Here is a 21,963-nt window from a genome sequence, read left to right as displayed (position 1 = left end):
CTGCCCTCGAGAGGTGCCCTCATCTCCTCCCACTCTCCCCCTTGCTCACTGCCCTCCAGCCACATGGTCTCCTCACGGTTTCCTCTAACACACCAGGCATGGTCCAGCCTCAGGGCCTTTGCACATGCTGCTCCCTCTGCCTAGAATGCTGTTCCCCCAGGCATCCACACGGCTTCTCCCTCACCTCCTCAGGTGTCAGCTCCCATGTCACCTTCTCGGGAGGCCTTCCCTGACCAGCCTACTTCAACTGCCCTGCCCCTGCTCCCCACTTCCTGCGCCTCTTGTTTCAGGGCATCTATGACCACTGATTCCTTGTCTCCCCGACTAGAACGCCACCTCCAGGAGAAAGGTTTTTGTACGGCGATGTCTGGCACACAGGTAAGCATGTGTCAGGTGGATCATTTCATCGAGATGTATGAAAACCTATGAGACAGGCTAGGTTATGCCTGAGGCAACTGAGGCTCACAGAGTGACACGACGGCCTGGCCAGCGAGCGGCAGGGCTGGATGGGCCCCAGGCCTGTTTGGCTCCCAAAATAGTGGACTTAACCATGACAATGCCCAGTTCCCCTTCACCCTGTCTCCCACCCAGCAAAGGGGGTTGCACTTACATTGGCCCCGACAGGGCCCGGGGGTCCCTTGTCACCCTTCAAACCAGTAGGTCCCTGAAGGAGGAGATGGTTCACAGTCAAGAGAGCCCCAGGAGTGCCCCCAGGTGCTGTCTTCACTCTAGGGGGCTCACAGTTCTCACCCCCTTCTGGGCACTGAGGTTCGGGGTCAGGCTCCTCCATGCCCTTCCAGCTATCGTTTCTTTACTTCCACAGTTGTCCCAGAATACCACCACCTGAGCTCCCTGCCCTGAGCTCCCCATTTCCTTCTACTTCACAGTCTGGCCAGACACACACAGGAGGGGTTCCAAAGGATACTCACAGGGTCCCCGGGGGCTCCTTGTGGGCCAGGGAAGCCCCTGGGTCCAGGTGGCCCTTCCTTGCCAAGGGGTCCCAGTGGCCCCAGGTCCCCCTGCAGGAGTGAAGTATTGGAAGGTCAGACTCCAGAGAAGCAGTGTCTCCCCCAATCTGTGAGTCTGGGCCCCCTCCCTCGTGAGGCTGATTCTGAGCCTTCAGGAGGCATGGGGCCACTTAGGGACCTTCAGGGCCACTCCACCGAGATCCCCCACGGGGCAGAGTCTCACCTTGGCTCCCTCTCTGCCCTCCAGACCTGGAAGACCTTGTTCACCAGGAGGTCCAGGGGGGCCAGGGGGCCCCCTCTCCCCCAGAGGTCCTGCTTCTCCTATCTTTCCCTGGAGAGGAAGAAGACTCATCTTGAACAGAGGTGGTCTGGAGTGGGAGGTCTGAGATCCACTCCCCCCTCTAATATCTCCCCAACTAGTGCAAAACTGGAGGGACTTGTGGGGTTCACTCTGACCTGAGGACCCACGACACCAACTGGTCCAGGTGGGCCTGTCTGACCTTGAAAGCCCTGGGGAGAAAATTTAAAAGGGAGCATCACATGGGGGGAAGAAATGGAGAGCTTCATGGGGTCAGAGGTCAAGTGGTCACTCACCAATTCTCCTCTCTGTCCCGGGTGCCCAGATCGCCCATCTTTCCCCTGGGGGCCCTGGCAGACAAGATGGGAGAGAGTTGAAGAACAAATAAGGAACCTCTCCAGTCCCCAGCTCCCCTCCCACCTGCCCCCCCAATCAGGGTGAGCTCTCTTACAGGGGGACCTTTAGGCCCAGAGAATCCAGAGGGGCCTTGCAGGCCTGGGAGGCCCTGAAATGGAACAGAAATCATTACTCATCCCTCCTACCTGGCACCCCTGAACCCCACACAATGACAAGAACTAACACACATTGAGCACCTTCTGTATGCTAGGCACAGGGCCACACACTATACACACTGTAAGTCATTTCAATCACCACTGCAGCCCTTGGGATGGAGACTGTGGTTATTCCCGTCTTATAGATGGGGGAACAGGCCCAGAGAGGTTAAGTGACTTGCCCAAGAACACTCAGCAGGTAAGTGGTTGAGGTAGGACTTGAACTCATGGCTCTCTTAACTTCAGAGCCTGTGCTCTTTCCATTGCATTATGTCTCCCTACCTCCTGGGTTTGACTCCTGCCCAGAAACACATGCGCACACACACACACACACACACACACACACACACACACACACACTGTCTCTCTCTCTCTCTCTCTCTCTCTCTCTCTCTCTCTCTCTCTCTCTCTCTCTGTCTCTCACCTTTTCTCCAGGGATCCCAGGGGCCCCATCTTGGCCCACATCGCCCTAGAACAGAGTGAATGAGATTCAGGCGACAGAACAAACTTAACTGGGAGGACCTGGGGGGGACTTGGTGAGCCTGTGGCAGAAGGCCTTCCTTGGAAAGGGAGGCTGATCACCCACCCACCCATACCTTGGGGCCTGGTTGCCCTGTGGCACCTGGTTGCCCCCTCTCTCCACGGGAGCCCTGAATAGGAAAAAAGCAAATATGAGAAGTGAAGGGTGACGGAGCCCAGGATGTGAGATCAAGTCCTCTGGGTTCCCGCCCTCCGTGAGTCCCCCTCGTGCCCCACCAGGGACACCAACATAACCCACTCATGACCGCCCCACCATCTCCTCTCGCAGCCCCTCCTTCCAGCCCTGCCTCCCAAAGCCCAGCTCTCTCTTTTCTTACTGGTAGTCCCCGCTCTCCTTCCAGACCTGGCTGCCCCGCCTTCCCCTGGAAAATAAATCGAGTGAGGGGAGAAACAGAAGAGAGTTATGGTGCAAACACATGACACAAACACACAAATGCACCCAGTCACACACCTAGAAAGATGTCTGCCACCATTTATTCACAGCCTTTTATACACACTCATACGCACACACACACAACCACACAAAGGTCACACACAACCAGGGACACGTGTGACTGCACCGTCGGGCGCACACATACAAGTGTATTCTCCACGTGGACACGTGGTTGTCACAGCTGCATGGTGTGCGCCCTGCGTGCCTGCCGTTGTGCCATGCACTGGGCGATCGCGGAGCCCGTCATGCAGCATGTCCCTTGCACATGTGTACACCCAGTGTGAACACATACACGCATGGGTTCATGTGAGGACACAGTCCTGATAAACACCACACTTCCCTACACTCACGTGCGTAACACAGTGTCCATTACACAGCGACAATACACCCACAGCAAAGTAATGCGTGCATGTACACACACTCAGTGTGCACAGAAATGCACACATGCGTGTGTACCATACCCTTTCACACACGTCCATGCCCCTCACACTCATTTATGTCCAGTCACACAATGTACATGCAGGCACATGCCCTGTTCACTCAGTCACAGCTCACAGACTCCAGCACCCAGACCCCATCTAATCTGCACTGAGAGGCACATGGGACACACGCACGCACACGTATGCACGGCACATGTGCCATAATGCCAGCTGGGGTCACCTACACGTGCGCTGCATTGCATGTGGGGAGATGTGTGTGTACAGGTGCTCCCAGGCATAGACACAGACACCCAGAGGCCCCCCTCCGTCGTGCACAGCCACACGTGCTGTTCCCCCAGGGAAGCCCTTCCCTCTCCGTCCCCCTCGAATCACGACTCACCCGCTTCCCTTTCTCTCCTAGTGGCCCCTGGGGACCAGGAAGGCCAATAGATCCCTGAGTAGAGAGAATGAGAGAGAAGTGGGGGTGAGGTATGGGTGGTGGGCAAGGCTGGCCCCTCACCCTATTTGACTACCCTATTCTTTCAGACCTTTCCAGACCACCGATTCCAGAAGCTTCTTTGGTCCCTCCAGCCCCAGCGTCCTCCAGGGCAGCGCGCTGCCCTCCTTTCCTCCCATCCTCCCCCTTATTCACTCCACTCCAGCCACACTGGCCTCCTCAATGCTATTCAGGGGACACCAAGGCCTGCCCCCCAAGGCCTTTGCACTGGCTGTTCCCTCTGCCGAAAATGCTCTTCTCTCGGGTCCCCACAGAGCCAGCGACTCCTCATCACGTAGATCTCATTCAGTTGTCACCCATCCTGTCACCCAGTTCTGCCCCCATCCTGCCCAGCGCGTCCTTCAAGTCATTCTCCGTCTAGCCCATCATCCTACTTTGTTTCGCCACAATATTTGTATTCACCTGCTTACTTATTCAACGTCTGTTTTCCCCACTAGGGACATCGCGCTCTGGTCTTATTCCCCCCTGCCTGGCACACAGTAGGTGCTTCCTCAGTGTGTGCTGACAGACTCGCTCTCATCCCGCCTGTGCCGCCCCCCTGGGAGGCAGCCTTTCTCCACCAGCACAGGCTCCCATGTCCCCTCCCACCCCTCACTGTGTTCAATCTCACCCACCGTTGCCCTAGCCGTGCGGCCCTGAACAAATGGCTGAACCCTTCCGATCATCAGTCTTCTTGTTTGCATGTTAGGGACACCAACCCTCACAAGGTTTTGGTGAGGCTTAAATAGGATAACGTGCACAGTGTCTCACACGGTGCTTGGTACATAGTAAGTGTTCAAGAAACATTAGCTGTCGCTGTTATTGATGATTATCACTATCTGCTACAGACTGAATATGTCCCCCCTCCAAATTCACACGCTGAAGCCCTAACCCCCAGTGTGATGGTATTTGGAGGTGAGGCCTTTGGGAGATAAGTAAATCATGAGAGTGGAGCCCTCACGAATGAGATCATTGCCCTTAAAAAGAGGAGACTAGATCTCTCTCTCTCCCTGCCCCCGCCCCTCTCCACCTTGTGAAAACACAGAGAGAAGACAGTCAGGGACAAACCAGGAAGAGAGCCCTCACCAGAACCCAACCCTGCTGCCATTGTTATGTAGACATTCACCACCCAGAACTGGGAGAAGTAAATGTTTGTTGTTTCAGCTACCCGATCTAAGGCATTTTTGTTATCGCTGTTCAAACTAAGACACTGACCAGACATACCATGTATTGCTCGATGCCCAAGACACACTGACTGGCCTTGGCTAGGTGGCCTTGCTCTAACTTCCAGAAACTTCTCCCGCAGGCTGAGTTCTATTCTTGGGATGGTGCCCTGAGTTTATTCCCAAACCTACTTATTTCTGTCAGTTGTCCTTGCTCATGGAGTCATGTGACGTAATGAAAGTTTACAAAAACTGATGAAATGTAGGAAGAAAAAGAAAAATGTCCGTCAAATCTGAGTTAAATGGAGAAGACTCAATATAAAGCAAACTCACTAAAAAAAAAAAAATTCTGTCAAATTAGGTATAGGCAAGATCACAGCGCCAGACTGAGAGGGCAAAAGCGTGGGACTCTGCAAGGATTCTACACTAAGATTTATTTGCAAGCGTCTTTAAGTTTCTGCCCCATTTTATATAAACAAAAACTATAAACCATCAGTGATGTAATGTGGGTGTAGCTTTGGCAGAAAGACATGTCTAATCAGTAGCTGCATCCATCAGAACATTGGTAAACAAGGTACATTTTTATATAAGTACATTTTATTGTAAGTTATAACAATTGAAGATATGTAAGATATGTATTTTTATGATTCTCCCCCTTACTGACTTTGAACCAATTTCAATCACACCAAATCAGAAGGATCCTCCAGTTTTATCATCATAAAAAATCATTATTATAATCACATTTGATTATGAAATAGATATTACCGGTATCTCCATTGTGCAACTGAAAAAAAACTGGGCTCAAGAGACTTGCCTGGGGTCACTTAGCAGGTAAGGGGTGGGTATTTGAGCCCAAGTTTGTCTGTTGCCAAAGCCTGTATCTCACGCTGTTTATCAATGATCCTCGAGGTGGACAGCTCACCTCCCCAGACCACAGCCCCGATCCCCAGATGTTCATCAGTCTCTGAACACTCCCTTTGCCCTAATCCAGCCCCCTAGCTTCTCACCTTAGGGCCCGGACGTCCTGGGTAACCTGGGAGACCTGGCATCCCAAGCTTGCCCTGCAGAAAGGTGATGGAACAAAAGTCAGAAGCTCAGAAATTGCAACCTGGAGGTCAGAGGGGAAAGGGCAGTATGGCTGGGGCATGGTGGCTGGGGCAGCAGGGTGAGATTCAGCCAAATATGGCTCCTGCCTGCTAGGGCAGCCTATCCTTGGGCAGCTCATTCGATCGTTGCAAATCTCTAGTCTGTAAAATGGGGGTTAAATGCCTGTTGCATGTGGTTGGTTATGCAGATGAAAATCAGATAATGTGCATAGAGTTGCTCTGTAACACTGAGCTGGGGAATTAAAGGAGATGATATGCAGGCTAGCAGCCTCCTGGAGTTGGACGTAAAAGGGCAGAGGACAGAAGGCAAAGGGTGGGGGAACACCGTGACCATAGGATGAGAAGCTGGAGGGGGTGATCAAGATCCATTCACCTTCTCTCCAGCTGAGCCTGGGGGCCCCTCCTCGCCAGCCAGCCCCTCCTGCCCTTTCAGCCCTTCAGGACCATCCTCTCCCCGGGCCCCTGGAGGTCCGGGGTGGCCCTGGAATAGAAAGGAGAGGCCCTGATATCAGTCCCTCTGTCACTCCCACTCCCTCCAGCCCCCTGTCTTATCCCCAGCTCACCCCCTCCCTGTCTTCCTCAGGTCCCCCAGACCCACCAGACTCCTTATCTTACCCTATCGCCTTTAAGCCCCCCATCACCCTTGAAGCCCGGGAAGCCGTCCTCTCCCTGCGTGAAAGAGAACAGAGACCAAAATTCAGGGTTCCAGAGAAGAGACACAGGCAGAGCCCCATGATGAGGGCTCCCCCCTGCCCCCTGCGAGGAATCCTCTCCCTTCTCACCTTCTCGCCTTTCTCCCCCTGAAGGCCCCGGTTGCCAGAGGTACCCTGAAAATAAAAAAGCTCTCAGTTTCCTCCCCAGATTAAGAAGGGCCCCAAACTCAGTTCCCTGTCTCAAAACAGCCCTGACAGTCTCCAGAGGATATTCAACTGGAGTGGGGCAGCCTCAGAGAAAATGATCTTTCCCCTAATGTACAAGAAGCTGCCTCTCCCTGCTCCTTCTCACTGGCAGCCTCCCAAGGTCATCTGTGTGGGGATGTGCAAGGAAGGCCAAATTTCCAAGTAATTAATTCCCATCTCCCCGGACACTGTGTCCACAGTTCCTTCTGGCGGAGAAAGATGATGAACATTCCAGGCACCGGCCTTCCTCTAAAGGCAAAGGAATGTTCCCCATTGTGCTGGCTACAATGTGACTCTGTATCTGGCAACAAGGCGAGTCTGTGCTGGGCTACAGAGAGATTGCTCAGTTCAAGCCCAGATGCTGCTCATACCAAACTCTGGGCCTGGGTCCCAAGGAAAGCTGTACTTGGCTATAGTGTAACTGAGCTCAGAGACCACAATGAAATTACACTAGGATACCATCTATGTGTTTTGACAATAGCATGACAATTCAATTGACCATAATGTAACTGACCTTGGCAATAATTAGTTTCTGGCTACAATGTAACTAGACTCAGCACCATAAGTCTTCATATATGTAACTATGCTTGGCTACAATGTAACTATGAGTTTAGTCATCTACAATATAGCCGTCTGCCAGGTTATAAGGTAACTGAGCTTGCCTACAATGCAAAAATGTGAAGAGCTGGCTCTTGGCTACCACCAAACTGTTCTTAGACCACAGGTAATGTGTACTTGTACTTGGCTACAATGTAACTGGGCTCAGATACCATATAGATGTGAATTCTGATGTCCCTTGGTCAACAGTGCACCTCTATTTAGCCACAGTGTGGCTCTCGGCTTGCCCCATGGCTGTTTTGTAGGTTGTACAGCTCTGGGCTGGTGCTTTACAATAACCCTCTGCTTGAGTACAAAGTTCTGGCCTGGGCTTCGATGTGGCATATGTGCTTACAGTGAAATGGGTTCAGCCTCCAATGGGCTGAACTGTTTGCTGCAAGGCGGCGACTACACTGCAATGCTGTCCTTAGGCTGTTCAGGTCCAAGTAACACACATACTTCTCAGACCCAAACCCTGCTCCCACTACACCTTGCCTGGCAGATGGATTCCTCTCATCACACATGCAGATATTTCTGATGGAGCTGGTTTGCCTTCGTCAGTGCTGATGAATCGTCCCTACCTGTAGGCCCCAGGTATCACCTACCTTCACACCCCGAGGTCCAGGATAGCCCAGAGGGCCTGCCGACCCTGGTGGACCCTAAGATGAAGATAAGGTTAGTGCCATCCTGTTCTTCCCCCTTCCATGTCTTCAGTGCCCTCGGCTCTCTCCTCATTAGCCCCAGACTCCGGCCCCGCCTACCAACCCTCATCCCCAAACCAGCCTCTCTCTTGGTCACTCACCTGGGCCCCTTTCTCTCCTGTGGGGCCCTCGTGGCCTGGGTGTCCCTGTGGGAAAAACATTCTAAGTTGTTAGAGACCTACATATACCAACCAAATTCCCAAGCCTCCCCTTTCTTCTTTCTCCTTCTTCCAGCTCCCAATTCTCACCGGAGGGCCATCAGAACCTGTGACGCCTGGAATTCCTGGGTTTCCAGGGGGACCCTGAAAGATAATGAACAGGAGGAGGAGAAGGAGACAGAGGGTCTCAGAGCCTGGTATTCCACCAGGAAGAGCCCTACTCAGACTAGCAGCTACATGAAAGTTACAGAACAAGCAGCTCCCATGGGCCAGGACATCTACCCCCAGCTGTGCCCAGACTTTCTGTGTGACCCTGGCCAAGCCCCCTTCTCTCTCTGAACCCCAGAAATCCTCCACCTCTGGGAGGGTTTACACAAGGAATGTTTAAACAGTGTAAGGGACATGTTGGGGTGGGGGCTCCCCAGCCACACTGCTTTCTTTAGAAGTACCTCCCACCCATAGGTCCATCTGAAGAAGGATGGGCCTTGGCTGGTATGAGGTGACCCTCTATGTCCTGCAAACAGTTAACAGGCCCAGAGGCAGGGACCTTGGCCCAGCTAAGCCAATCAGATTCTCTCCTAAAATTTATGTAATAAAAATTATGATCAGATAGATTTGGGTAAAGAAACTATAAAGTGATAAGGAGCTGGGGGACCGAAATGGTGACAAAGCAGCACAAAATCATGTAGAAATGAAAGCTGGGGTAAGGACAGACTAAGATATGTGCAGAAAGAAGCCTGTCTGCAGGGGAGATGGAAACATGTGCAGAACAAAGCTGACACCATGGGAAAGGGCTTTCCTGATCCATGAGTCTTGGTAATATTTTCTATGACTGGCTTCTGAGGGTTCCCCTGTATCCTGACAATATCCCTTTATGTGATCTAGCTTTGGTGGCTTTCAATTTCTCCCAGGCTACCCTTCCCTAACAATGACACTTTGTAACTCTGGGCTTGCTTAGGGAATGTTGCAATTTATCGTTACCCAGGGCTAACAAAAGGGGCCCTGAGGGAAGCTTGTCCTGCTAACAGAGTTGAAACAAGAAGACATTGTGGGGTGGGCAGATAGAACTATCACTCACCTTCTCCCCAGGAATGCCAATGGGTCCCTGGGGGCCAGGGAGACCCTGGGGACATAAAAAGAGAGAGAGAGAGAGAGCAAATGAAGGCATGAGAAAGGGGTGGTGAGTGCTGTGGTTGAGGAGACTGGGGGTGGTCTACGACCTTGGGTGACCATCACCACCCCACATTATTGGGAAAGATAGCTCAAACCTGAGACCCAGGATTTCCCTGCTGTCCTGGGGGGCCTGGTTCTCCTGGAGGACCCTAGGGAGAGAGCGGGGATTCTGTGAAGGTGGAAGGGGCTAAGGTTTGGAAGTGTCAGTGAAGTCGAAATGGGGGGGTCATGGAAATACTTGCAGACAAGGACATGGATGGACATGAGGTCAGAGTGTCAGAAGTACGTACCACATTTCCTTTGGCACCTGGAGCACCATCAATTCCAACTACACCCTGGGGGAGGAGAGGCTGTGAGACCAGGGCAGACACACGCACAGGAGCCTGTGTCTGAGACACTGCGAGGTACAGGTGGAAAGGTGAGTGGGCAGAGAAGAACTCAGGCAACAGGTGTGGACATGCAGAGGAGAACGGCGAGAAGACAGGCAGAGATGTGGAGAGACGTTGACATTCTCACCGGGAATCCCAGGGGGCCAGGAGAGCCTCTAGGGCCTATCAGTCCTCTGGGGCCCTGCAAAGAGGTAGGAACATTATTCCAGCATCACTGCTTGGAGGCGGCGGGAGCACGACTTCTATCCCTTGGACCAGGCAAGGGGTCCAGGGGTCCCTGATACTCACCGGCTCCCCAGCCTGGCCAGTGGGCCCCGGAGGTCCCTCTGCTCCCTGTGGGAAAGCATCATCATTTGGGAAGGGGGGAGTACCATCTTCCCTCATCTGGGCAGCCCTTCCCAGGGGATCCCAGAGTCAGAGCATGTGGCAGGGTCCAGCTGACTGAGTACATGTGGTTTGATTCAGGTCCCTGACCCTACACCTGGACCTGCCACCCTAGATCTTACCTCCTAACTCCTGTGCTCACCCCCAGCTCTCAGTCTGTCTCTCTGAGCCTCACGGGGACCTCCTGGCCTTCCAGGGCACTCCGTCACCCCTCATCCTGTCTCCCGGATACTCTACTCCTCTCTGACTCTCATTCTGCCTTTCTAGCTTCCAAACTATCCCCTAACTCTCTTCCAAACTTACCTTCGCACCATCTTCTCCCGGGGGACCAGGCTGCCCCACGTGGCCAAAGTCACCCTGCAGTGAGGAACAGAAGGGAGCTCAGAATGGAACGGTCAGGTGGGGACCAGTCCACCCGGCCCCCCAGGAAAGGAGATGGGGCACGAAGGGAGAGGACTCACACACAGGGCTAGAGGCTGGTAATGGGGGTGGAGGAGGTCGTGAATACCGGAAGGGCGCGTGGGCGTGGGGAGGGGCCTCACACACTCACCCTGTGACCCTTCTCGCCAGGCAGCCCTGGCAGCCCGTCGAAGCCCCGATCACCCTACACAAAGAGACACCCGCTGAGCCCCGAGTCCTTGACCCTGACGGTCCCTCCAAGTCCCAGTCCTGGTCCCATCACCCACCTTAGGTCCCGTGTCCCCTGGGAGGCCCCGAGCCCCATCTGCTCCAGAGCGGCCCTGTGGGGGAGGTGACATCATCAAGATACCGACCACCATTTATGGAGCAGCTTCCTCACGCGGAGCCTTGTGCTGGCGGCTTCTTTGTGTATGAATTGAACCTTCCACATATATCTCAAACCCATCCATTATTCTTTTTAGCCATTGCCCTTTCACTGACCCAAGTCACCATCCTCACAGAACCCTCGTCTTCAGTCTCCACGAACTGCCCTGCTGTTCTCACGGCACTTCAAACTCGCTGGAATTCCCTTGTTCGTCACTGGTCCCCATGTGCCAGACTTCTCTTTTGCACATGCTGCTTGGAATGCACTTCCTTTCCTGTTTCCTTAGCTCTCAGTTCAAGCCCCATTCCCTCTGGCAAGCCCTCCCTGACTCTGTGACCTGGCCAGATCTTTGGTCACATACTCAGAGGAGCTTCCATTCTCTGTCCTCTGCTCTTATCCCACCAATGACACCAGCAGACCCTGTGGCACAAAGCCGAGGCTCCTGTTCGGCACTGAGTGATGGATAAGGGATGCCCTGAGAACCTACGAGTCACTCACCATCTTGCCCTCTCGGCCAGGGGGTCCGACAGGTCCCTGAAGGCCTCGGGGACCCTAGAAGCAAAAGAAAAGGGGGATGGAAAGAAGAACAAGGAGGAGGAAGGACTGATTTAAATCATTCCCTAGGAAGGGCGGTAATTGCGAGCCTATCCCCAGCCCCTGTGTCATTTTCCTCAACTAGCACTTTACCTCATGGCCCTGGGGGAAGACCCTTCCCATGCAATCCTGTCCCCACCTCCACCAGTCTCACCTGTGGCCCCATGTCTCCCATCTCTCCTTTCAGACCTGGATATCCAGGAAGACCCTTGGAAGAAGAGATGGGGTAATGCCATTAGAGTAGGTCCCCCTCTCCACTGATGGATGTCCCTCCTCCATGCCGCCTCCTTACTCACCACAGGGCCTGGGCGCCCAGCGAGCCCCACCGGGCCAGGGGGGCCTTTCATAGAGAGCTGGAAAGACAGAGGGCGACAGAGCCTCAGGGCTCCCATAAGGCCCCCAACACCCCCCCAAAGGAACCTTCAGAAGACAAATACTTGTCTGTGTCCTTCGTGATCCCTTATCTCCCGATGTCCTCCCACAACTCCCTGCCGGGCCCGATTGTCCTCTGCAAACCTGAGCCTGTTGCAGCACTGCCTGAGCCTGGGCCTGCTGGAAGGAGACTGGGGGTCCTTTGAAGGAGCCACTTGCAAACTGGAACTAGGAGACAACTGGTAATGAGGGGAGCCCCAAAGAGAGGCTCCCCCCCACAAGGCTGTGCCACCCTGTCTTCTTCTTACCGGCATCATGATCACAGTGCCTGGGAGGCCCCGGATCCCATCAATGCCAGGGATTCCTGGGAGGCCAGCAGGGCCCTGAGAGAGAGAGAAACAGAGGCAGGAGGGCACAGAGAGATGGAGGCAGGGAGATGAAGGCGTAGAGGGAAGAGAGACAGAGAGAGGCGGAGACAGAGAAATGGAGAGAGGGAGGCAAGGAGACAAAGATGAGGCAGAGACAGAGAGATGGAGGCAGGGAGAGAGAGTCATAAAAAGTGGCAGAGACAGAAACAGACAGAGAGACCGACAGACGAGAGATAAAGAAACAGAGACACAGATACATAGGGAGAAAAACAGAGATGAAAGACATTCAGAGACAGAGACAGACAGAGGGAGAAAAGCAGGAGACAGACGCCCAGAGACAGAAGAGGAGCCAGAGTGACAAGTCACCGATGGGGAGAAAGACGGGCAGGATGGGTCAGTGCCCGCTGCAGGATGACATAGACATTCCTACTCCCAGCCTCAGCTCCGCAGCCTGAACCCTCACTCCCCAGAAGGACATGCCCTGGGGGAGGCTCTTACCAGTAGACCAGGGTCCCCAGGGAATCCTGGGGGTCCAGGAGGCCCTGAGGGGCCAACCACCCCCTGTTGAGGACAGAGGAATGGAGGTCATGAGAAGTGCAAAGTTTGAGGCAGGCTGGCTCTGGCCCACTCTTGACCCTGATCCCATGCTGACCTCCCCACCCCACCACCGAGCCATTCCTGGTTCCCTAATACTATGCTGACCCACATCAAACCCCTCTGTACCCCAATTCCTATTTTGACTCATCCTTTAAGCCTCAAATGTCCAATAGTCTTCAAATGACCTGGCAATATTACAACTCAATGCCTCATCCCAGGGGCTTAAACACCCCAACTGGAAAGGAAAAACAGGAAGAGGGAAATGCAGCCATGACTCACTCGGGCTCCTGGGGCTCCTGGAGGTCCCTCAAACTGCTGTCCCTGAAGGAGAAATAAGTGTGACACCCATTCTAGCCCAGATCCCAGTACTTCCTCCCAGCCCAGGCCCCTCACCTGTTCAATCACTGCGGGTTCTCCTTTTGCCCCCTTCTCCCCAGGGCCCTGGGATGACAATGGAGAGAAAAGAGACATGAGCCCGGGAACTCAGAGACAGAGGGAGAAAAGCAGGAGACAGACGCCACAGAACTCCCAGTTAACTGATGGCACACTCAGCACACACACACACACACACACACACACACACACACGCTTAAAGTCCATCCTGTGAGCTGCCTTTGCTGTCCTTTCTTCAACCAATAAGTTTTGAGCAGCTCAGCTTCCAGCTGCAGCCTGGCCATGCTGTGCCAAGGTGAAGAGCACCAACTCTAGGGTGCTGTTGGGCAACTTATTCAGCGTCTATGGCCTGCCCTGCAAAGTCAGGGCGTATATGTGATTGTATATGTCCCATGAAAATATGAATAAGTTACAACAATGATTGGCACATAACAGGCACTCAGGTAAGTTAGAATTCTTCACCTCATCCCCACTCCAACACCAAGGTTAGAATCCGGACTCCATTTTCTATCCGCATTATTTTCCAAAGCAATTTCACCTAATTCCTTGGCTAAAGATAGCATCTCTCTGTTGATGAATTCCCAGTCTTTATCGCCAGCCTAGACCATGTTCCTTGAACTCTTCTAACCAATCACCCACTTAACATCTCCATTTAGATGCCAAGCAGGGGTTGCCAATTTAGCACATCCAAATGAGACGCGGGACACTTTCCACACCCTCCTCCCTCAGACTTCCCCATCTTATTCCATGGTCCCATCATGCATCGATCCAGTCATCCTTTGTATCTTTCTTCACCTGCAGCAGCAAGACCAAAATGGTGCATGGCCCAAATCTGTCCACTTTTCTCTATCCCCATCTCCACTGCCCTCCTCCGGGTGACCACCCTCTCTCTGTTGCAGAGACTACCGGTTTCCTTGCTGCCCCTCTGCCTCCCCCTACAGGCCATATGCTGTTCGGCAGCCAGAAGAGTTTTTAAAACTTCAGATCCCGTTCCATCTCCCGTGTGGCTTCTCATAGGGCTTAGACTACAAGTCGAATGAATCATACTACCCACAGAACCGTCTATTAGCACAATGCCTGTCACATTAGCACAGTGTCTATCCATAAATATTTATCAACTGCACTGGGGGTGGGAAGGCATTCTAGGCAAAATAAAAAGGAGGCGAGAGAGAGGGGGTGGGGGGAGAGATGCCATGTGTGGCTCCAGACAGGAGTCCCTCTCCCTGCATGTTACTCAGCCACCCAGACTCACAGGAAAGATCTGGAACTGAGCCCGCGATGACTGTTCTGCTGCTCGGAAGTCAGGGCCCATGGTGGGGCCACCTCCTTCCTCATCCTCTATGGCTAACTCGGTCTCCAGGGTTCCCAGTTCGGTTCCACTGCCTGGGTCCAGCCCCTTCCGAGAACACGGAGACAGACCAGTTTGCCCTTGACCTCCTCGCTGTCTGCCAGCGCCACTGCCCAGGGACCTTCCCTTCCAGCCCCATCCATTGCCCACCAACCTCTAGGACGGTGACATTGCGGTCAACAGTCACAGGAGTGGTGATGGCCAAGGCTGTGGGAAGCGGAGGCAGTGTCGGAGTTGGTGTCTCTGTTTTGGGGGTGTCAGGGGAGGTCTGGAGAAGGGACAAGGGAGTATCAGGTCTGGGGTCAGGCCAATCAAGACAAAAGGGAGGCAAAAGAGGAGCGAGGCCCTTCACCCCAGCACCCAGTCTGGGGAAGGGGATGTAGAAGGATTCCCAAAACACAGCAGACTGACATGGGGAGGGGGCTGGCCCCTATAAGCAAAGCTGTGCCGGCTGCACCAGGACAACCAACAGGGCACCCTCTTGTATGGAGGAGGAGGGGGGCTGGGAGGCCTGGACGGCAGCACGGGGCTGGCTCCAGAGCCCAGTGGTCAGGTTCAAGGTCCAGCACTCAGGGCCAGGCTCCCGGAAGCCTATCCCACATGTCCTCTCCCAAAGCGGAGCTCAGCGGTCAGCCAGCCAGGCCACAGTCAGAGAGGGAGTGGTAGCTCCTCCTGGCCTGGACAGCTGCAGAGGAACTGGGTCAAGAGCACAAAGAAGGCAGTGGGGATCCAGGTGAGGGGCTGGGATGGGAAAGGAGAGGGGTAGGCTGCTCCTGCTGTCCTTGCTCTGGGCCTGAAATGAAAACCTCTTTCTCCCACTGATACTGAGAGAAATGTAATGCAACCAGTGACCCCACCTAACCAAGGAACCCAGCCAATGGCCTTCACTAGCGACCCCTACCCAGTGACCCACCAACTAATGACCCCCATCTATGACCCCTGAATCGTGATCTTTACTAAGAGAGCTAACCGATGACCCCCAACAAATAACCCCCATCATTGGCCCCCTCCACCGGTTATTCCTATAACCAGTGACCTGTCAATGGCCCCCCCAATTAGTGACTCGATCAATGACTCCAACCAGTTACTCTCCCATTCAGGTATCTCCACAACCAATGACCCCAAACGGTGACACCCCCACAATAAGCACTGACAAGTGACTCTCCCAACTAATAACCCCATCAGTGACCCCTAATCAATTATTCCCCCAACCAGGGATTTTCCAACAATGAATAAGTGAGCCCAAATAGTGCTTCCCAAACAATGAGCCCCCCAACACCAAACAGTGATTCCACTAACCGGTGACCCATCAGTGACTTTCCAAATAATATGAACCCCAGAAAGTCACTCCTCCAACTAGGCCTTCCAATCAGTGATGTCCCATGGATGACCTGCTCAAGTAATGACCCCCAACAATGACCCCCACCCATGAACCCTAAACTAGTGATACCAATAACACCAACAGTGGCCTCTATCAATGTCCTGCAACAGTGACCCCCAATAGGAAACCCCCAAACATTAAGGTCAATCAGTATCTTCCTACAGTGACCCCTCCCAACCCCGACCAGCAATCTCTATCAGGGAGGTCAAATCATGACCTCCAGTTCCAATTAATGACTCCCCAATAACCCCACCAATGACCCCAAACAGTCAACCCCAAGCAATGACACACTAACTAATCATTCACCCCAGCTGCCCTTAAACAGCCACCCTCATCAGGAGCCCTCTAATAATAAGGTGTGTCACTTCCCTCTGGAGCCCCAGAACTGGAGATTGGGGGACAGAGGTGCAAGAGCTCAGAAGACAGGACCAGCCCCGCTGCCTGCCCCCCAGTCATCAGTCAGCTAAGAGAAGTCAAAGGTCAGGGATTGGAGACTAGAGGCAGAGACCTTGGATGAGGTGCGAGTGGTCAGTGGGGATCAGAGACCAGAAGTCAAACAGTCAAAGAGCAGAGGTGAGATCCCACAGGTCACTTACCTGGTTCTCCAGAGAGCCAAGAGATGGAGCCACCGTCAAGGTCTCCTTGTTCTTCTTTTTCCTGCCCTTCCCCTTACGACCTCGCCCTTTTTTCTTCCCTTTTCCTTTCCCCTTCCGTCGAGGGGGAGGGGATTCTGGCTCACCCTGGAGGACCTGGGATGAGTACCCCAATCAGTCCCAGAGGCCCTCAGTGGAGGCCCCATCACTCAGATCACCTGGGACCGAGCTGGCACATGATCCATGGGTCCTGCATTTTGAAGCCAGGGCTTACTCAGACTTGTGAGCGTGGGTCAAGGTCAATCATATGATCTGAGGCCAAGGGTCATTCAGTTACGTGACCTGAGGTCAAGGTCACTCATGCCTCTCTATGATCTGTTCCAGGGCAGGGGTCACTCAGCCCCATGGATGGGGATCAGAGTGTATTTATTCCTGAGGCCTGGAGCCGGGGATGACAGCCTGTGATGTCAGGACAAGCATCTCACTCACCCCTGCAGCTGTAGGGTCCAGGTGGTCACAGCCAGGAAGATACTGGTCGCAGGCCTGGAAGGCAGCCTGAGGGTCTGGACTTATCATCAGCTCCTGAATATCTCCCTGGAGAGAGAGTGGGGGTCAAGGGAGGGGGACACAGGCTGACTCTGACCCCCATTCCGAACACTGAGGCTTGGTGTTTCTCCACCCAGAGTATGCTAAGTATAAGGAGAAGGGGGTCCCACTACAGTCCCCACGATCACTCTGTCCCTCAAAACAGAGAAAGAAGATTCTATCAGGGTCACAGCAAATCACAACCACAAACCACACCCCACAACATCCATTCCATCAGAGGCATATTTGTTCCTTCACTCGCAGGCACACGGTGACACCTACTGTGCGCCAGGTGCCTTTCAAGGCACTGGGGAGAAGGAGCAGAACAAGATGGAGGAGGTCACTGGCCTCCTGGAGGTGACAGGCACCGCAGTCACACACAGCAGTCACCAGCCACAGTGACCACACCAAACACACCTGTCACACAGCCATACTACACTATGCCCTGCCGGCAGCCCCTAGCACAACTGCCCTGCATCCCATCACACACCACAACAGGTGAGGTCACGCGTCACAATCCCATCCTCCCATCACAAGCCAAGTACGTGCCATCACAAATCGTTTCGTGGCTCTATAATCTCACAGTCACACACCGCAAAGAAGCACGATGGTGCATGGGGCCCCTCCTCTCCGGGTGCTAGGTGGGAGTTGGACATCTCCCTTCTCCAATCTCTTCTCCAGATCAGGCTGTGGATAAAACTTGCTCCTGCCTTCTGCCTCAGTTTCCCCTATCACGGAAGCCCTACCTCAAAAGTCTCCTCCCCAAGGTCCTGGGTCCCCAGCACAGTGAGTCCAGCTGTACTGATGAATCGAGGCCCATGGCCCAATGTGGGGGGCTGAGGCTCACAGTCCGCCACCAGGGTCGCCATGCCTCCATCCACACTGACTGCCACACGGTGCCACCTGCAGGGAAACCGCCTCAGTGGGGGTGCTTCTCACCCCACCCTTCCTTAGACCCCCACTCTCCCTATACTTACCTGCCATCCGTGAGGTTGACCTGCTGGGGGAAGGGCCTGAATGGGTCACCTAGGAGGCGCAGAGCTGGCCCCAGCGCCAGGCCCAGCTGCCGGGCACCAAGTTCATCATAAATGGAAAAAAGGACAGACTGGTTGGCTGGCTGGCCCCGCAGAGTGATGAGCACGGAGAAGTTCTCAGGAAAGAGTCCCTCTGATGGGGCGACAAAGGGAAAGGGGCAGCTCAGATGACCTGGCATAGACCTGTGCCCCCAGGACGACTGCCCCAGCCCCTCCTGCCATGATTCACCTGGAAAGAGCTTCCACGTGGGGACGCCTAGTGTGCTGGCCTTGTCCACCCTGAATGCCCGGTCACCTTCTGGGACCCTCTGGGGGCAGAGGCCAGGCCCCTCAGGTACCCCAGCCTGGCCCCCCCGCATGCCCAGAGCCTTCAGCACGTCCACAGTATCTGCAGAAAGAAGCCAGGGTACAGGGCAGTTAGAACAAGGCCGGGACTCCACGTGAGTGGCTCAGGTTTGGGAACTCAGCCCCCACACTGTGTTTGTGGGTCAGGGTGAAGAAGCAGATTTGGGACTGCACCCCCTCCCTTTATTACCCCACAGCTGTTCCGGCCTCATTAGCTGTTCCGGCCTCATTAGCCTGTTGACTCCTATTTTGTTGGGGGTTTTTGGGTTTTTTTGTTTTTTTGTTTTTTCCTCTTGGTTTTGGTGAGAAAAAAAAACACTGACCTAGTTCTGGGATGAATCAAAGCTTCCTGGCCTGAGCCCCAGAGCCAGACTGTCCCCCGCACCAGCTCCCTGGGGCTGCTCTGCTGGCCTGACGCCCCCTTGCCAGGGGAAACCCACTTGGAGAGGAGGGGCTCCCTGTACATTCTCCCCCACGTCCTTTCTTTGACCACCACCTCCTCTGGACTGCTTCTGACCATCATCACCAGCGATCTCCTCCCTCTGACAGCCGCCTCCTCTGACTTCCTTCTTGTCCACCTTCACACATGACCTCTTCCCTTCGATCACGGCCACTCCAGATCTCCTCCTGCTGACCACTCTCTCTCTGACCATCCCCACTGACTTCTCTGTCCTCCGTCCCCTCTGACCTCCTTCCTTGGCCTGACCCTAACCTCCTCCCTCTGACTCGCCACTCTCTGGTCTCCTTCCTCTCACTTCTCTGATTCCCTCCTCTGGTCTTCTCCCTCTGCCTACCCCAGTCTCCTCTATCTGACCTGCGACCTCCTCATTATCTCCCTCTCTGACTTCCTCCTTAAGACCACCTTTCTCTGACAACGTCCTAACTGCCTCCCTGTGACCCTCTCCCTCTCACCCCAGCAAGGGAGGGGAGTGGTCTGGCCCAATGAGATCCTAAGCCAGGCTCTCCTACCAGCCCCACCCCACGCAGCCCAGCCAGGGCTAAGTGGAACCACATGGCTTGGGCAGGAATGGGTGGGGCTGCCCCGGGTCCACCCCCCCCCATCTGATCGCCCCTCCCCCCCAGCAAACTGTCCCACTGACCCCTGACCCAACCTCTCGGCAGGAGCCAGATTCTGTCAAATCTGCCCATGACCTCACCCCGGGGGTGGCTCTGCTGATCTCACCGTTGGGAGCCAGGGGAGGGGGCTAGACTAGGGGGAGATAGGGTTTGGATAAGGGACCCCCAACCCAGCTCCTGGGTCAGACTCCTCCTTCTCTAGACCCCACAGAGCGCTATTCCAGACTCGGCTCTCTCTTGCTCCCAAGCTCATTCTGCTTTCTTTCTTCTCTCCCCCTCCCACCCTCTCTCTGTCCCACTTTCTGTCTAGGTCTTTCCAGGTCTCTGTGTCCAACTCTGAATCAGTTTCTCTCTCTCTCTCTCTCTCTCTCTCTCTCTCTCTCTCTCTCTCTCTCTCTCTCTCTCTCCCTCTCCCCCTCTCCTTCCCTCCCATCCCTCCCTCCCTCTCTGTATTCATTTGTTCTCCCATCTGTCTCTCTCTGTATATCTCTTTCTCAGTGCCTAGCTCTCTGTATCTCTGTGTGGGGGCCACTCTCCCCATGTCAGTCTCTCTCTCCAGGTGCCCCCTCAACCCTGCTGCCATCACCAGCCCCATCTCTAATTGCTTGTTCTGTGTCTGGGCTGTCACTAAGAGGTATTTGGGTTACAGCCCCCTAGAGTAAGCTCTGGGCTCCCAGGCTCTGCTGACCACAAGGGTCACTCCCCCATGGACTGACCATCCCAGCTGCTCCCTCTCCAGGCTAGGGCCCAGGGGAAGGCTGAGATTCATGACCCCACTCAGCGTGGCTCTCCCAGGCTCTCCCCTCTCCCAGAACCCAGTCTCTACACAGTGGGAAAGGGTCTCCCCTCGAGCAACTGTTCATTCACACTTAAGAGTCCTTCCCAGCATCTAACCCAAATGTCTTCTGCTTCAATCTTGTGTGCCTTCTGCAATGACCTTTCAGAAACTGACTGCCTTTTCTTTTCATGGCTGGCTTCTTGACAAGGAGACACACAAGAGGCATTGAGTCCTGCCTGCAAAAGTCAGGGGGTGAGAGTCTGTCAAGGACTTTCCCCCAGTCTCTCCCTTGTGAGGTTGAGCTGGATCTGGGAGGTGGAGGCAGGCAGGCAGGGACCAGGCTGCAACACGGCTGGGGTCCCCTCAGAAGTGTAAGAGAACACAGGTGTGAGTGCCTGTGCCAATGTGTACATGTGCTACTGTGCACAGGCGTGACACTGTGCATGTGTGGCACCAGGGAATGGCTGAATGTGCGATCTGTGGCGTGTCAATCAGTGTGAGTATTTGGCCTATGATGGAAAGAGTAGGTTCAGTTCTTTGACTTGTGTCTGTGTTCACGTGAGTCAGCGTTCTGGAAGTGAAGTCACGCAGGTAAGTCTGCGATTGTAACAGTTCAGGCTGGAGACAGGGGCGTGGTTATATGTGAGAGTGTGGCCGGCGAGTGGGTGACTTGTGGTGCATGTCACTGTGTTGTGTGGATGCCAGTGGAAGCATGTGTGAGAGTCTGAAAGCGTAGGAGGGTGACAAAAGCCATGACCGTGTGGCGGGTGATTGATGGGATTGCCTGGGCGTGGGCACCGGTGTTTAACATTCCCGGTGTCCCAGAGGGCTTGTATTCCGAATGATTGCCTGAGATTGCACGGCTGTGTGGATGTGTGAGCGTGGGAATGGGGCATAGGCCAATGTGGGGTTATCCACGGAAGCAGGCACCTCCCTGGACTTCAGAGTCAGTGAGAAAATGGTGTGAACGGTGTGTGTGTGTGTGTGTGTGTGTGTTGGGGGGCTGAGTTCACCTTACGGAGCGACTTCCGAGAGGGCCTGGCCTGGGGTCTTTCAGACCAAAGCCCTCTCCATCACGACTTGAGGGACCATGACCTTCCCAAACCCTGGGTGCCCCGCACCCGGCACCCTGCGGGGCGGGGCGCTGCGTCCAGCCAGATCCGCGCAGCTGGGCGTGCGTCAGCGCTGACTCACCCATCCAGGGGCCCCCGGGACTCCTAGGGGAGGAGGTTCCTGAGAAATTCCTCCGAAAAACACCCGAAGCTCGCTCAGCTGCAGGGAACAACTTCCACTCCAGCCCCCGCCAGCGCCCCGCCCCGCCCCGCCCCGCCCCGCCTCGCTTCGCCCCTCACCGCGGCCCTCCGGAGGCCCTGTCCATGGTGCTGATTCCGGCTCTGGGGAGCTAGGGGTGGGGGGAGGGCAAAGGGTGGGGACTGAGG

At 54.5% G+C, this 21,963-nt stretch overlaps 1 protein-coding gene across 6 annotated transcripts in view; it reads right to left on the bottom strand.

Moving 5' to 3' along the window:
- Positions 1 to 21,963, bottom strand: part of COL5A3 (collagen type V alpha 3 chain) — a 74,379-nt gene that overhangs the window by 13,469 nt on the left and 38,947 nt on the right. For 3 of the 6 annotated variants that reach the window (XM_081077226.1, XM_081077223.1, XM_081077224.1), the window contains exons 2-40: positions 18,554 to 18,712; positions 18,268 to 18,457; positions 18,037 to 18,193; positions 17,195 to 17,299; positions 16,709 to 16,861; positions 14,886 to 14,999; positions 14,636 to 14,779; positions 13,270 to 13,431; positions 12,892 to 12,954; positions 12,334 to 12,408; positions 12,170 to 12,253; positions 11,950 to 12,006; positions 11,808 to 11,861; positions 11,558 to 11,611; positions 10,962 to 11,015; positions 10,826 to 10,879; positions 10,579 to 10,632; positions 10,180 to 10,224; positions 10,019 to 10,072; positions 9,793 to 9,837; positions 9,598 to 9,651; positions 9,408 to 9,452; positions 8,420 to 8,473; positions 8,273 to 8,317; positions 8,076 to 8,129; positions 6,757 to 6,801; positions 6,590 to 6,643; positions 6,348 to 6,455; positions 5,876 to 5,929; positions 3,610 to 3,663; positions 2,675 to 2,719; positions 2,414 to 2,467; positions 2,242 to 2,286; positions 1,718 to 1,771; positions 1,563 to 1,616; positions 1,425 to 1,478; positions 1,192 to 1,299; positions 930 to 1,019; positions 611 to 664 (exon numbers count right to left, since the gene is read on the bottom strand). In XM_081077226.1, the coding sequence (XP_080933352.1) occupies positions 611 to 664; positions 930 to 1,019; positions 1,192 to 1,299; positions 1,425 to 1,478; positions 1,563 to 1,616; positions 1,718 to 1,771; positions 2,242 to 2,286; positions 2,414 to 2,467; positions 2,675 to 2,719; positions 3,610 to 3,663; positions 5,876 to 5,929; positions 6,348 to 6,455; positions 6,590 to 6,643; positions 6,757 to 6,801; positions 8,076 to 8,129; positions 8,273 to 8,317; positions 8,420 to 8,473; positions 9,408 to 9,452; positions 9,598 to 9,651; positions 9,793 to 9,837; positions 10,019 to 10,072; positions 10,180 to 10,224; positions 10,579 to 10,632; positions 10,826 to 10,879; positions 10,962 to 11,015; positions 11,558 to 11,611; positions 11,808 to 11,861; positions 11,950 to 12,006; positions 12,170 to 12,253; positions 12,334 to 12,408; positions 12,892 to 12,954; positions 13,270 to 13,431; positions 14,636 to 14,779; positions 14,886 to 14,999; positions 16,709 to 16,861; positions 17,195 to 17,299; positions 18,037 to 18,193; positions 18,268 to 18,457; positions 18,554 to 18,683 (2,973 nt within the window). In that variant the 5' untranslated portion in view covers positions 18,684 to 18,712. Of the gene's footprint in view, positions 1 to 610; positions 665 to 929; positions 1,020 to 1,191; positions 1,300 to 1,424; positions 1,479 to 1,562; positions 1,617 to 1,717; positions 1,772 to 2,241; positions 2,287 to 2,413; positions 2,468 to 2,674; positions 2,720 to 3,609; positions 3,664 to 5,875; positions 5,930 to 6,347; positions 6,456 to 6,589; positions 6,644 to 6,756; positions 6,802 to 8,075; positions 8,130 to 8,272; positions 8,318 to 8,419; positions 8,474 to 9,407; positions 9,453 to 9,597; positions 9,652 to 9,792; positions 9,838 to 10,018; positions 10,073 to 10,179; positions 10,225 to 10,578; positions 10,633 to 10,825; positions 10,880 to 10,961; positions 11,016 to 11,557; positions 11,612 to 11,807; positions 11,862 to 11,949; positions 12,007 to 12,169; positions 12,254 to 12,333; positions 12,409 to 12,891; positions 12,955 to 13,269; positions 13,432 to 14,635; positions 14,780 to 14,885; positions 15,000 to 16,708; positions 16,862 to 17,194; positions 17,300 to 18,036; positions 18,194 to 18,267; positions 18,458 to 18,553; positions 18,713 to 18,992; positions 19,021 to 21,963 lie in introns of those variants that run through there. The other 3 variants (XM_081077225.1, XM_081077227.1, XM_081077228.1) reach the window with 3 other exon arrangements.

Source organism: Rhinolophus hipposideros, assembly GCF_964194185.1.
Source record: "Rhinolophus hipposideros genome assembly, chromosome: 16".
NCBI lineage: Eukaryota > Metazoa > Chordata > Mammalia > Chiroptera > Rhinolophidae > Rhinolophus > Rhinolophus hipposideros.
Note: the sequence above shows the minus strand (reverse complement) of the source record. Positions and strands in the feature narration are given on the sequence as shown.